This window comes from Canis lupus, chromosome 2 (assembly GCF_003254725.2).
Source record: "Canis lupus dingo isolate Sandy chromosome 2, ASM325472v2, whole genome shotgun sequence".
Classification (NCBI taxonomy): domain Eukaryota; kingdom Metazoa; phylum Chordata; class Mammalia; order Carnivora; family Canidae; genus Canis; species Canis lupus.
This window is the reverse complement of record NC_064244.1, coordinates 12,799,977-12,816,380: the sequence shown is the minus strand read 5'-3', so window position 1 is coordinate 12,816,380 and position 16,404 is coordinate 12,799,977. Positions and strand designations below refer to the sequence as shown.

The 16,404-nt window shown below is 34.4% G+C and overlaps 1 protein-coding gene across 5 annotated transcripts in view; it reads right to left on the bottom strand.

Annotated features, from left to right (window-relative positions):
- The window catches only part of EPC1 (enhancer of polycomb homolog 1), a 94,509-nt gene that overhangs the window by 24,772 nt on the left and 53,333 nt on the right, over window positions 1-16,404 (bottom strand). For all 5 annotated transcript variants that reach the window (XM_025464035.3, XM_025464032.3, XM_025464034.3 and 2 more), the window contains exon 2: window positions 5,187-5,346. In XM_025464035.3, the coding sequence (XP_025319820.1) occupies window positions 5,187-5,346 (160 nt within the window). The remainder of the gene's footprint in view (window positions 1-5,186; window positions 5,347-16,404) is intronic.

Genomic DNA, 16,404 nt, shown 5'->3' with positions numbered 1-16,404 from the left:
ATATCTATCTGTACCTCCACACAAAGGCATCTATACATATGTAAATGTACATCAAGATTACCCTTTAAAAAAAGGTTTCCTTTCAGGTTTAATAGGAGAGCCTTGAGACCCAAGTGCAAAAGGAAGGAGAAGAGAGAATTGTTTTCATCTCTTCTGGTCAGAACTGTTCTGTCCTTTCTCCCAGTATAAACAAGAAAGAAGTCCTACCTGTAATAATCTAGAAGCCTTACGGATCACCAGCAAAATAGAAACATTACATGATCCTTTGGATCAGGAAATGCTGAGTGTCAAGAACTCAGTGAAATAGCTTAGAAAGTACCTAAAGAAGGGGATTTGGGTTTCTTCCTTCGAGCTCTGATTGGATAAAATAAAGAAAATTATGGTATCTTCTCCAAGTCAGCTGAAGTAAGGATAGAGTTGAACTTTCCCAAACTAATGTTCAATTAAATGTTAACAGAGAACATGTAATAAATACAATTGGAAAATGCTAGATTAAAAATAAGCTTGCTTTTTTTTTTTTAAAAAAACTACAAGATTCTCAGAGCCTATAAATATAATATGCATATGACTCTGGCGGTAGGTAGGAGAGTAAAATGTGGAATTATTCTCAAACGTGTCTGACCATTCCTTTCTTAGAGAATACTAGTTATCACCTTAAAAACTCTCAAGAAGAGTTTGCATAACATTATTAGCTTAAGAGCTTCACAAAATAGAAATTAAGGGAACTAAAATGAATCAGTCCATATTTATGTCATAAGCGAATTTTTTAAGAAGATTTTATTTATTTATTCATGAGAGACAGAGAGACAGAGAGAGAGAGAGAGAGAGAGAGAGGCAGAGACACAGGCAGAGGGAGAAGCAGGCTCCATGCAGGGAGCCCAACGTGGGACTCGATCCCAGGTCTCCAGGATCAGGCCCTGGGCTGAAGGAGGCGCTAAACTGCTGAGCCACTGAGCAACCCGGGCTGCCCTGTCATAAGTGATTTATTAGACCACCTAGCAGTCAAAATTCTATTTTAACTTTGCAGAAATTTATACTCTATTTTTTATTTATTGTAGTATATTAAAAGCCAATATCAAATTTTAAAGAATTAACATAAATCTTAAACATTTTTTCCAGAAAACAGAGTAAGAACACTTTCCAACCTGTTTTATGAAGTCACTATAGCTCTGATACCAAAGCCAAATAAGACAGAACACACAAATGTGCGCGCGCGCGCACACACACACACACACAGCCAAACTATTTCTCGTGAACCTAGATGCAAAATTCCACAATTAAAATCTTCTCCAACAAAATATTTAAAAATAATATACTACAGTCAGGTAGTATGTGAAATTGGTTCAATATCTGAAAATCAACTAATATAATAGCTTATCCTATCAACAGGCTAAAGAAGAAAAAAAATCACATCATGCTACCCATTGATGTAGAAAAAGCCATCTGACAAAATTGAATACTGATTCATGATAAAAACTCTCAGTATGCTAAGAATAAAAATCACGATCCATAAGAAGAAAACTGATAAACTGGATCTCAGCAAAAAAGCTTTTGCTACGTGAAAGAGTTGGTTAAGAGGATGAAAAGGCACTATACCCTAGGAGAAAAGATTTCCAAATCACATATATGACAATTTCATATATGTGAAAAAAAAAAAAAAAAAAAAACCTTACAGGGGATATAATACTTAATGGTGAAAGACTTAATTATTATTTCCTTCTAACATCAAGAACAAGGAAAGGATGTCTGCTCTCACCACTTATATTTTAACAATACTGAAGTATTAGCCACTATAATGGAAGAAATAAATTAAAGACAGAAATACTGAAAAGGAAAAATAAAGTTGTCTCTAATTGCATGATTTTCTATGTAGAATATCCCAAAGAATCTACAAGCGTTTAGAACTAATAAGCAATTTCAGTTAGGGCCATAGGGTATAAGATAAATAATTTCACCTGCATTTCTGTACACTGACCATGAACAATTGGAAACCAAAATAAAAAATGCAATACCATTTTCAATTGCTCCAAAGAAAATAAAACACAGGTATAAACCTAAAGAAACATATACAGGATATGTATGATGAAAATTATAAAGTGTTAATGGAAGAAATGAAAGAAGACCTAAATAGCTGCAGAGTCATACTGTGGTCATGGACTGAAGACTCAACACAGTAAAGATGTCAGTTCTCCCTAGAGTGATCTATAGGTTTAATCTAATTCCTATCAAAATCTCAGCAAGTTTTTTTTTTAATATTTTATTTATTCATGAGAGACACACAGAGAGAGGCAGAGACATAAGCAGAGGGAGGAGCAGGCTCCATGCAGGGAGCCTGATGTGGGACTCGACCCCAGAACTCCAGGATCACACCCTGAGCTGAAGGCAGATGCTTAACAGCTGAGCCACCCAGGCGTCCCACAGCAAGCTTCTTTGTAGACACTGACAAGCTTATTGTAATATTTATATGGAAAGGCCTTAGAATACCCAATACAATTTTGAAAAAGAAAAATAAAGAAGGAATGACTCTCCTTGATATTAAGGGTTATTAAAAGCTGCAGTAATCAAATCAGTGGTACCATCTTGGAATGAACAGAAATCAAGGGAAGAGAATATAGAACCCAGAAATAGATCCGTATCAATATGCCTAATTAATTATTGGCAAAGAAACAAGCAACTCAATGGAGGAGGGATGGCTTTTTCAATAAATGATGCTGGGGCAACTGCACATCCAGGAGTAAAAAACAAAACCAAACCCCAAAAACAAAAATCCTTTGACCTCACACACTCAAATACTGATGATACACTTAAATGTGAAACTGTAATCTTCTAGAATAGAACACAGGAGAAACTCTTTTGTACCCAGGAAAGGCAGAGTTCTTAAGAGTTGATACCAAAATCATGATCCATAGAGGAAACTGATTAAACCGGATCTCATCAGAATTATAAGCTTCTGCTGTATGACAGACTGTTAAGAGAATGAAAAGACAAACTGTATACTGGGAGAAAATATTTCTAAATCACATATATGACAAAGACTTTGGGTCTAGAATATATAAAACAGAATACTCAAACTCAATGTTAAAAACAATCTAATTAGAAAATGGGCAAACACAAGGACAATCACTTCACCAGAGGATATATAGGTGGCAAATAAACACATGAAAAGATACTTAACATATTAGCCATTTAGAGAAATACAAATTTAAAGTATAATAAGAGATCACTGCATACCTATGAGAATGCTTAAAGTAAAAAAGTGCTAACCCCAAATACTGAATACAGGAAAAACTGGGTCACACATACACTGCTGGGAGATAATGTAACACAGCATAGGTATTCTCGGAAATACCGTAGAATTTCTTGTCAAACTAAAAATGGACCCAGCAACTGCACTCATAGGTATTTATTCCAGGAGATATAAAACTTATGTTCACACAAAAGCCTGCACATTAATGTTCATAGCAGCTTTATCTGTAATAGTCAAAGCCTGGAAACTACTCAAATGTGTTTCACCGGGTCAATGGTTAAATAAACATATTAAGGAATACTACTCACCAATAAGAAGGAATGATCTATATTATATGAAACAAGTTGGATGAACTTCAATGCTAAGTGAAAAAAGCCAATCACAAAGGATATACACTGCATGATTCTGTTATATTTATGAACTAAATATATATATATATATATATATATATATATATATATATATATATATGATGGTACAGTTGAGTTATCCTGATTGAGGTATACAAAGGCGCATATATTGTCCTTTGAATTTATAATTATTTAAAACAAAAAGTTAAAAGAAACTCAGTGGTAGCTAACACCAACACTAATTTGCAGACTATCTTGATTAATATTCCAATGTACATATCTTTCTGAGACAACACACTTCAAATGTACCCTGATTAAAGAATTTTCTCCCTTGGGGATCCCTGGGTGGCTCAGCGGTTCAGTGCCTGCCTTGGCCCAGGGCGTGATCCTGGAGACCTGGGACTGAGTCCCGCATCAGGCTCCTGAATGGAGCCTGCTTCTCCCTCTGCCTATGTCTCTGCCTCTCTCTTTCTGTATCTCTCATGAATAAATAAATAAAACCTTAAAAAAAAAAAAGATCAAATGCCAACACAGTACTGATAAGAGACAATACAAACACTATCTTTATTTTTGGATTTTCGTATTTAATAAATAGTAAAATAAATGTTTAGAATCTAGGACAGAAACTAGATCATACGAAGAAAAGGTTAAATGAAAAAAATAGTTAATTAGTTTTACAGTAATTCCTAAAAAAAAAAAAACATCAATTTACATGGTCCTGAAAAAAAGATTAGACAGGTGGCTGGAAAGACCTCTTAATCAGAAAAGTCAACCACACAATAATGAAAGCTGTACCAATTTTACCTTAGTAAACTTTAAACTACGTTTTAGAGTTGCCAACTACTTGGGGATTGAGTGAGTGAATTGCATTCTCTAAGTTTTACAAGCTCTCAGCTATTCATCATCAAATGTGATAGGCATCAAAGGATCATTACTAATGAAGAACTCATCACTACCAAGTGAAGTAAGTTACTACCTAGAACACTAAAAGTTGGTAGGATCGGATCACAAATCAGAGGTTGGCAAACTGTTGTCCATGGGCCAACAATGGGTTGCTATCTGTTTTTCTCAATAAAGTTTTATTGAAACATAGTCATGTTCATTCGTTTACATATTGTCAACTGCTGATTCTGCCTTTCTTTCAACAGTAGAGCTGAATAGTTGTGACAGAATGAATGACCCAAAAAGGCTAAGTTATATACTATTTAACCATCTGACCCTTTTTTAAAAAGTTTGCTGATTCTGACTTTTACTAAGAAATTCTTTAAGGCTACTCATATCACTATTTCTGAAAAGTAAGAAAATCATTTCTACATCTGAGTTATATTCTTTATCCTATTTGTCTAAAGTAGTTTAAGAGCACATGTTGAAATGAAATGTTTTTAAAAGCGTAAGATGAAAATGCTATCATTTCTGTCAGGCAGAAATCTCCATTTTAAAAGCTGAAAATAGACTCCTCTGGTAACTCTCTAGCTGATGCTGGTCAATAAAATGGATACTGAAAATGGTCTTGAACAGGTAAAAACATGTCAAGAGTTAAGCAGAAAATAGCTATAGAAAATATAATCATGAAAAGAGTAATTACTTACGCTGTATGTGAATGAGCTGCTTTGGCATCTTAAATTCCCCGGGATATATAGACTCATAGTAGGCAATATTACTTTCTGCCTCTGGGACTGGTATGACCATATTATCCCTCTTCTCGCCATACACCTGCTGTGCTGAAATAGCCCGCTGAAGATGGTGTTCCTAAAACAGGAATAAATAGTTAAGTTTATGTATTTTAAAAATAGCAAACAGAATATATAGCCTCATGAAGACATTTTTGTCATGTGTTTTAAAACTGAAAGGACTGTACCCTTGAAAGGATGCTAACAATACAATTAGTAGTAAAAACATTTTAAGTAGAAATAAGGTTTTGTTAGATTCACTGTATACTTCCTCAGTTTAAGAAATGTACTACAAAAAAAAAAAGAAAAAAAAAAAAGAAATGTACTACATAAAAATTGAATTAAATTATACAAAAGATTCAAAAAACTGCCTAAACTGTTACTTTAAGTTTCTATTTTACAGATGAGATTCAAAGAAAAAGAGTTAAAATATTTATATTTGTATGAAGAAAGCAGGCTATGGATAAAAAAATTCTAATCTTTTCATAGAATGCTTCATGAATCTGGAAAGCACTTTCATACAAATCAACTAATACAATCTTTTCAAATAAGAGCAGAGAGTATCCTCTTCATTTTTAGTTGATGAAACTGACACATTCAAATCCAGTCTTTTGTCTCGATAATCCCTTAAGCATTTCCAGAACCTAGTGTAGGGGTCGAAAGTACAGGCTTCAGAGTATATAACTACTAGAGAGACACCTTAGTTTTCTGTTTCCTATAGTATGAGAAAAAAAAATCTACTTTTTAGGGCGGGAGATTTAAGTAAGATGAATGTGCATAAAAAGTTTTGTATAATGCTTGGCATGTAACAGTTATTCGAATAAGCTTTGGTTTAGTCACCACACAGAAAGATTTTACCAGTTTGTGATACCACCAGCTGCCATAAAAATATCTGTTCTCTCTCAGCCCTATCATCACAGAATTTTTGATAAAATATATAAAATACAAATTCAAGGACAAAAAATATTCCAATGATATGAAAACAGAAAATTCCAGTCCTCCTAAGTACTCTGTTTTAATTTTTAAAAATTATAATTTCTAATAGGATTTAAAAGTCAGACAAAATTCTACTATGCAACATACAGAGCTTTATACCTAGGGCTTTGCTAGATACATCCTGGAGATCTTTCTACACTGTACTTCTACTACAATTTTTAGGACAGCTGCAGTGTATTCCATTATATGGATGTACCATAATTTACTTAACCAGACATAATTGATAGGAAAAAAATCTCCTGGAAACAACCTGAATGCCTACTCTTCTTCCTGAATGCTACAAAAGTCACACCTGTACTGTTATATACAACACATCTTTGTGGATTTGTGAAGCATCTGTAGGACAACTACAAAAAAGTTCAACTACAAAAAAGTATAAGGGTCCCACAACATACACTACCATTCTTTGTAATACTTTTTTTTTTTTAAAGATTAATTTATTTGAGAGAGAGAGAGAACAAGCATACGAGCAGGAGGGGCAGAGGGAGAATCTTGCCCCACATGGGGCTGGCTCCATCTCATTACCCTGAGCCAAAACCAGAAGTTGGATGCTTAACGGACTATATACTACATAGGCATGTCCTCCTTGTAGTATCTTATTGACTCTTTTAAATTTTAAAATCATCCATCTTGTCACTTTAGGTTCTTTTATAATGATTTTTTCTTAAATGTTGTTGCTGTTTGTTCATTTTCAAAAGAACTACTTTTTTCTTGACACTTAAATAGATGGTTTCCTTTTTAATATTAAGGAAATTGGCCCTGTGTAATAAATTTCCAAATATTTTCCTGAAGCACTTCTTGTCTATGCAAGAAAGTTCTATTAGTCACATTTATTAATCTTTTCATTTGTGATTTTGTCATACTTACTATCAGGTATAAATTATATAGTCACAAACTAGATGTAAACAAATACTTTCTTTTTTATAACTCAATCTGATCTTTGATTCAGGCTCCCTAATGGCTAAATGTATCCTCTTATACTTTGGTATACTATGTTGTTTTATCTACTGGCCCTTAACTATTGACACAGGATGCTTCTGTAAACTCCAGCTGGGAAGTCTGTCACATGTATACTTTTTCTACTCTCAGATGCCCTCAAATGTCAAGAAAAAAATTTTTTGACCTTTGTCCTACATACATATCAAACTCAAGGAGGGAGTGGGAAAGCAAGGCACCTTATTCTTAATTTGCATTTTGTCCCTAATTTAGAACAATTAATCTATTATCATTTCTTTGTGTAGGTGAACATGTGAAAAATATGGTTTATCTTTTTATTCTTTGTATAAGGAGAGATAATGGCAAGCCACTTGTCCTAGTGTCATATGTAAAATCTATTCTCTTTAATAATTAAAAATGTACCTATATCATAAAATAAATTCCCCTTGCACTTGGCAGCATTCCTAAGTCTTTTTTCCTACTCTACCCAAACTGGCTCTTATGCCAGTATTTAATTTTTTTAAAAGTGTAGCCTCATACTATATTTTCTTATCTAGTAATGCAATTCTTCCTTTGTAATTCTTTTTCAGAATATTCCTGGCTATCTCATTTATTTTTCTAGATGAACCATAAAGAAAGTTACTTTCTAGGTGTGAAGTGGGACCTCTAAAGTATTTTGATTTTTACAGGCAATACATTATGCTGGTTAAGAACATGGACTTTGGGGGATCCCTGGGTGGCGCAGCGGTTTGGCGCCTGCCTTTGGCCCAGGGCGCGATCCTGGAGACCCGGGATCGAATCCCACGTCGGGCTCCCGGTGCATGGGGCCTGCTTCTCCCTCTGCCTGTGTCTCTGCCTCTCTCTCTGTGACTACCATAAATAAATAAATAAAAATAATTATTAAAAAAAAAAAAGAACATGGACTTTGGTAATCAAGAGTGCTCTGGATTTGGATGTTGGCTTGATAGCCTAGTAGCTCTAGGACTTTAGGACAGGAGATAAGATACTTATCTCAGTATGTTTTACTATCTGTAAATGTACAATGTGTACCTACCATATGGAATTGTGGTTAAGATAAAATGCCTGAGATCTACTAATTATCCAACATCTGGTAGCAAATATAGATCTTCCATTATTAGAAAAGCTCTTCCATTTGCTTAATAGTTACCATTTATATTCTCTTTAGTATGAAGTGTTCTGTAGAAAGAATTTTTTCCTATGGTTTTATCCATTTTCCAAAACTGTGGACTCAAATTTTTATTAATAACAGAGTGAAGACTTACTGCTTTTAAAAAACAAAACAAAACAAAAAAAAACCCAAAACCTTACTTGTAGTTTTTTGTTTTATAAAATATTTCACAAAATTTCCTATTTTTAACAGTTAAGAAAAATGATTTCCCCTTAATACATGGCTTATAGGGGTGGTGTCATGAGTACAACATACTCTCATCAAATGGTTCAATTATAAAAACATTTTATTATAATAGAATAAGAAAAAATACAGAACATTAATTTTGGAATCTAGGTTGAGAGTAGTTCATGAACTATGTTCATAACACAGTTATGAAGGTTTTCTCTAAGTTAGAAAATTCTTATAATAAAAAGATAAAGAAGAATAGGGTATTAAGGACCCTAAGTACATGCAATAAACAATATCTATGGTTAGGTTCTTCTAGGTCTTACAAAAATATTCTCCAACAACTGGAGTGTAACTTTATTAAATACTCCTATTTACTCTCTCCCATGTGTGTCAGGACCAAACATAGGCCAGTATGGCTGGAGCAGGGTGAGTGAGAGGGGAGAATAGCAGATGCTATCTGCTCAGGGGATGAGCACCAGATCATGCAGAGTCACTGGTCATGTCCTTTTACTAAGAGCAAGAGTGGCTATAAGGTTTTAAAAGATTGCCCTGATGGTTATATAGACAATAGACCACATTCTATAAAATGGAATATGTGTATTCCAATTTAAATGGTTCAGAATAATACTTAATGATACGGAAAAAACCCCATCAATTTATTAAGTAAAAAAGATAGACCTGAAAACTCTATGTTCAAGATATTGGTATTAATCTTCTTTTAAAAGAAAAAGACACAACTGAACATAACACCTTCATAAAAAAATCTTAAAGTAGATGAGCATATATATACGAATCAATCCTCTCTGTATTCTTTTATTCCTTTCCTTGCCTTATTCTTTCATAGCTCTTATCATCCTCTGACATGTCATTTACTTGTTTACTGTTGTCACCCTTTCCTCCTCCCCACTTTCTTTCCACCACCCCAATCTAAACAGCATGAAAGCAAGGATTTTTGTCTATTTTGTTCACTGCTAAATAGCCACCCTAAAAAACAGTGCTGGACACAAAGCATAGTGTTTATTTGCTGAATAAATGAATGTGTATGATGTACATATCTGTGCATTGCTATACAGATATATACAAAAAGTTTTTTTTTTTTTTTTAAGATTTTTTTTAAATTTATTCATGAGAGACACAGGCAGAGAAAGAAGCAAGCCCCATGCAGGGAGCCTGATGTGGGACTCGATCCGGGGACTCCAGGACCATGCCCTGGGCCAAAGGCAGGCACTAAACCACTGAGCCAACCAGGGATCCCCTATACATAAAGTTTCAAAGTATATATACCAAAAAGTTAATGGATTATCTCCAAGGGATACAATTTTGAAATGCTCTTTTGTAATTTTATTTCCTAAATTTTCTACAATGTATTTATAATACTTTTTGATTAAAAATTTTGATTTCACTAAATGATTTTCTAAAACACCAATACTTTCTAGAAGACATAATTTATTTGGTTCAGTAAAACCTGTCCCATATAAGTTAGTTTAGTTCAAGAGTAAAATACACTTGTAGCTTTCCAGGTAAAGAAAGTTATTTTTAAAACCCAAAACTATATACATCTATTCTAGGAACCCGAACATTCAGTTACATAAAAACATTAAATTATAAGTGAAAATGAGATTTTTGCTTTGAGTAAAAGGATGTAGAATGGTGAAGCCAAGTAACAAACGAAATAAATTAGAATGAGTTCTGAATGCAATCCAGTAATTACTGAATGCCTTGTATAAATACCTAAGATAATCCAATTTTAAATTATAATTATATAAAAAGTTAGATGTTCCTTGAATATCTGTCATTGAAATTTTTTTTTAAATTTTTATTTATTTATGATAGTCACACAGAGAGAGAGAGAGGCAGAGACATAGGCAGAGGGAGAAGCAGGCTCCATGCACCGGGAGCCCGACGTGGGATTCGATCCCGGGTCTCCAGGATCACTCCCTGAGCCAAAGGCAGGCGCTAAACCGCTGCGCCACCCAGGGATCCCTGAAATTTTTGAATAAATCTACTTGCAGCATTAAGTAGACCAGCTGTGTTCAAATAACTTCAAATAGTCCAATAGAGTTGGACAGTTTTTTAACTTTTTTTTTTTTAATTTTTTTTTTCAATTTTTATTTATTTATGATAGTCACAGAGAGAGAGAGAGAGGCAGAGACATAGGCAGAGGGAGAAGCAGGCTCCATGCACCGGGAGCCCGACGTGGGATTCGATCCCGGGTCTCCAGGATCGCGCCCTGGGCCAAAGGCAGGCGCCAAACCGCTGCGCCACCCAGGGATCCCGTTTTTTAACTTTTTAACAAAAAAAGAGTGATGGATTCTAAACTTAGGTTTTTTTTTTTTTTTTTTAAACGTTAGGACTTCTGAGAACTTTGAACACATTAATGTATATTGTGGTTGTTCAAGAGTGGAATATAGTCATTCCAAGCCTATGACTACAAAATAATTTTTTTCAGAAAATATCTATTAATAGTTCATAGAGAACTTTTGTTAATACACAGCTTGGGCAATATTGGTATAGAACAAAAACTACAGATATGGAGCAGAGTATTTAGGATTAAGTTTACTCATTCATTAACTTAGTCCATGTTTATTGAGTGCCAACCCTGTGCCTGGCACGGAAAAACAATTTTGTGACTAAAACACACACAGTCCCCTAACACTGTAGAGCCTATACTTTAGTAGGGAGAACAGATACTAGTAAAATAGTTCTAAAAATAATTTGCACGGTGTGCGAAGTGCTATGAAGAAAAAGTACAATGTGTTATGGTAAAAGGAAAAGGATTTCAAGGACAGTATTTTCACTAGCACAAAGAGAAATTTAAGCTAACATCTGCAGTAATGGGAGTTAAAAGATTGTTTTAAAAAGGGGGGAAACTGAAGACTACTTATACATTTGACACACTAGATAGGTAAAATTTCTTTATATTACAGAATATTTATATTAAGCACCAAAACACCAAATACAACTCCAATTTTTCATAAAAATAACAGAGGCATAAATTCCAGTTTGGTTTTACAGGAAACAAGGTAAATAAAATTAAATAACCTAAAGAATTCTTTAATATTTGATCTTACATAAAATTGAATTAGATGAACTATAACTTATGATTAAGCAAATAACTTAAAAAGCTTCTTGCACTACAAGTAATTATATTTTGTATATGCAGCAATAAAATAAAAGCAAAAGAGCCATACAAAAGAGGATCTGAAAAGACTGAACAACGATCTTTACAAAGTTCAGAGGCATACTGTCACGTCTCTATGAACCTTGCTATCACGGCACTGGGCTCCAAGAGTATTCACTCATGTTACTTCAGCCTGCCTAGTACACTGAAAGAGCATGGGTTTTACAGAGACCTACGTAAGAATCTTAGATTCCTCCTCAGACCCCAAGTCCAGAATGTCACTCTGCTACCTATTTGTATTATTTTGTTTTCCCCCCCTTACCCATCTTGCCCTCTATTCTCTCCTCTTTTATTTTTGTTTACCCCTAGAAAAATGTTGCCCTTTCAAATTGCCTTATTATGGTCTCCTTGTTAAATGCATTATTGGTAGCTAATGTGAAAGGGTTAAACTGGCTCTGAACAGGGTATTCACTTATATTTGAGAAATCAGAAATTACCATTTTTATTGATAAAATGAGAGTGACATTAGCTTTGTGTAGATAAAAGCTATCTGTAAGGACAGTACTGCGAATGTGTCTTAACATTTGCTCTGTGCCTTTGCTCACATGGATGGATACATCTGTTAACATTACTGTTCACCATGCCCCCACTCCACCATGGGAAATTCCGGCTTGTTCTTCAAAGTCTGGTTTAAAATTATCTTTCCTCTTTCTCCCCTTAACAGAAATGCTCAATTTGTGCTTCTACAGTACTACAGTCCCTACTTAAAAACTGTGTTGTAATTATGTTTATATACTCATCTCCAAAATGTAGACAGTATGTTTAACTAACCTTTGTATTTTTTCCTTTAAAAGATGTGTTCTCTTGTATTATTTGGGGGCTTTAATGTTTTTTTAGGATGAAGACTAAGTACAATTACCTCTGTAACCTACTCAGCATCTAGTATGGTATTTTGCTTTATTACAGATATTCAACACTTCGCATCATTACAGAAAAATGGTAAGTATCTGTCTAAATAAAATGGGTGAAAAAAGAAAAAGAAAAAATCTAATGCATATTAACAAAGCAAAAAGACCTATTCAAGGTTATATTGTACAAATTACTAAACAAAGATTTTTAAAAAATAAAGATTAAATTATATTCACTTATTCATTAAATTTTTATTTAAGCAAATGATAACCTTAACACTTAGATATAATTAAGACCATATTAAACCTCTTGGGTTATGCAATTAAAAAGTTTATTATAAGCAACAATATATAAAATTCCTGATGGCGAAATAAGTGATTACTAATTTGTAAAAAGCCACTTAAGATATTTAGGGATCCCTGGGTGGCGCAGCGGTTTAGCGCCTGCCTTTGGCCCAGGGCGCGATCCTGGAGACCTGGGATCGAATCCCACATCGGGCTCTCGGTGCATGGAGCCTGCTTCTCCCTCTGCCTATGTCTCTGCCCCCCCCCCCCTCTCTCTCTCTCTCTCTCTCTCTCTGTGACTATCATAAATAAATAAAAATTAAAAAAAAAAAAGAAATTTAAATCCCCCTTCCCCGTTATTTATGCATGTAGAGCTAGACTCCATTGCTACTTGAACAAAGGCACTGAACTGAATTACTTTCCTATCATACATTGACATTTCTAAGAACTAAAACATCAATGCCTATTCAGGAATATGGCTCCAGCAAGGACTCCATAGTTTTTCTACATCCAAATACCCCAATTCTTGATTGGCTCGGTATGATAACTTTATGACTGGTTTCCCTGAGTCTATTTTTGTTCATTCTTCACAGAACAGCCAACCTGTTAATATACAAGTCAAATCATACTATTATTCCATTTAAAATATTCCAATTATTTCTTACCTCATTCAAAATAAAATCCAAAGTTCTTAAAACTGCTTAAGAGTTCCAGCATGATTTGCATTTCTCTTTGTTACCTTTCTGGCATCATTTACTAATCTCCTCACTCACTTGGCTTGCTCTTGCATACTAGATTCTTTGCTTTTTTCCAAACTTAAATAGCTTGCTCCCTCACCTTTAAGTCTTTGTTCAAAAGTCATCTTTGCAAACACCTTGCCAGCTCTCCCACTATACATCCACCAGAAAGATAACCTTGAGTCCAACAACATCAAATGATGGTGAGGATATGGAATAACTAAAATTCTCATACATCATGTTACTGAGAAAAAAGCGATGGGCAGATCTCATAAAACCAAATATACATAGTTCACATGGCCCAGCAATCCCCCTGGTAGGTATTTACCCAAGCCCACAACAAGACCTGAATAAGACTATTCATATGGTTTTATTCATAATAGTCCCAAAGTGGAAACAACACAGATATCCATCAACAGGACAGATGAACAAACTATGGTAGAGTAATACAATGGAATATTATTCCACAACAAAAATATACATGCAACAATATGAGTAAATTCCAAAAATACTGAGGGGAGTAAAAACAGCTTCATGTAAAAGAGCACATGTTCTCTGAGTCCATTTACATGAAGTTTTAAAACAGACAAAATTAATCTATGGTAAAAAAAAAAAAATCTAAACAGCACTTGTTTCTGGGGTCATGGGGGCAAGATTGAGAAGGGGAATGAAGAAATTTTCAGTGATGAGGGTAATAATACTCCACATCTTGATGAGGGTTGGATTATGAAAATTTATGAATTGTCAAAATTCAGCTAATATATACCAAATATTTGTGTATTCCTTTGCATGTAAATTTTACCTCAAAAAAAACAGTGAATACTAAACTGTAATTAATGACATGCATGCTTGAGTATTTAGTAAAACATGCACTGAAGCCTGCAATTTCCTTTGAAATGCCCCCCAAAATGGAGAGATGGATGGATGTGTTTAGATAAAGTAAGGAGAGTAAACTGTTAATAGGAGAATCTAGCAAGTAGGTATATAGGTGGTCACTGCAAATTCTTGAAATTTTACTATACACTTGAAATTTTCATAATACTGCAAAAAATATGGAATCTTTCCCTTCTCTTAACCCCAGAACACTTTGTTTCCTTTCTAGCACTTTATACCTCCTTATAGACTACTGAATTTACTTACTATTTTACTGTCTTATCTTCTCTCCTTAAAATAGAAGATCCATGAAGGTAGGAATTTATTTTTTCCTTACCTTTACCTCAGGTCTAGAACTGTGCTTAACACATACAAATATCCCATAAATGTTTACTGAATAAACGAGCCAGTGATTTGTGCCAGTTATTTAAGGTCCACAAATACTTCTGGCTTGGAATAGAATTCATAAAACTAAGATTAAACTTCATATAAACAAAGAAAAAATTAAGGCTTGAACACATTTTGCTTTTGTATTTAAAATATTCAGGGTGATCAGTTAAAATAGTTGAAGGAAGATATGGACTATTTGGGAAGAAAAAGAACAATATTTATTATTTTCTACAAGAAATAAATGGTAAAAGATAGGACTTTTACCCTCTACCTCTCCTCCCACTTAAACCTCAATACCCTGAAATTACTTTTATTTCCAGAGCAAAAAACAGTAAAAAATCACTAAACTACAGGTAAAACAGTCCAGTTTTGTTACTTCTCTTTAGTGTGAAATATTTGTCAATTTAGCACTTTTCTTAACAAAATATTCAGGACGTAAAGTTACTAAGAGCAGTCCAAGGCAAAATTAAGTTCAATTTTGATGCTTGCCTTCTCATGTCCTTTATTTGTAGCCCTCATATATCCCTTTAGACTTGGATTGCGCTGGATCTGCTTAAGAGTCTGCATGCCCAATGTGATGACTGGCATGTGAAGGGGAAGGGACTAAAATTAGCTTCTTTCCATTCTCACAAAAAGTGATAATCTAAGTGGAATGCTTCCCTAGAAATTATATATTTTCTTTCTTTCTTTCTTTTTTTATATATTTTTATTGGAGTTTAGAAATTCTATTTTAAAAGGCTCAAGAATCTCTCTCTTTGTAACAATTTTATTTATTTATTCATGAGAGACACAGAAAGAGACAGGCAGAGACACAGGCAGAGGGAGAAGGCAGGCTCCATGGAGGGAGCCCGATGTGGGACTCGATTCCGGAACTCCAGGATCATGCCCTGAGCCAAAGGCAGACACTCAACCACTGAGCCACCCAGGCGTCTCAAGAAGCTCTTACCTTTGGTTATCATCTTTATGCTGACGATTTCTAAACTCCCAACGTAGCCTGGGGAGCTACTCATCTGCCATTATTTAATACCTTTTAACTTGTGCAGTCAAATAAAATACAAATGGTGCTTACCATTTTGAGGGGTTAATACCCTAAATCAACAGCTTGAATAATCTAATTTAAACGTCTTTAAAAATGGGATCTTTGGGTGGCCCAGTGGTTTAGCGCCTGCCATCGGCCTAGGTCATGAACCCAGGGTCCTGGGATAGGAGTCCCACATCAGGCTTCCTGCATGAAGCCTGCTTCTCCCTCTGCCAGGCTCTGCCTTCTCTCTCTCTCTCATGAATAAATAAAATCTTAAAAAAAAAAAAAAAACCTCTTTAAAACTAAACATGTTTATATTATTTAACACAAACAAAAGCCATGCCAAGACTTAGTCTTTAGCCCTTATATATACTCACTCTTGTAATTTCATCCATTATCATGGCTTTAACTGCCTTTTGTGTGTTGATGATGTGATTCGAAATCTTTTTTTTGTGTGTGATTCGAAATCCTAATTTCTATCCCAGATTTCTGCTAAATTCTAGGCACGTG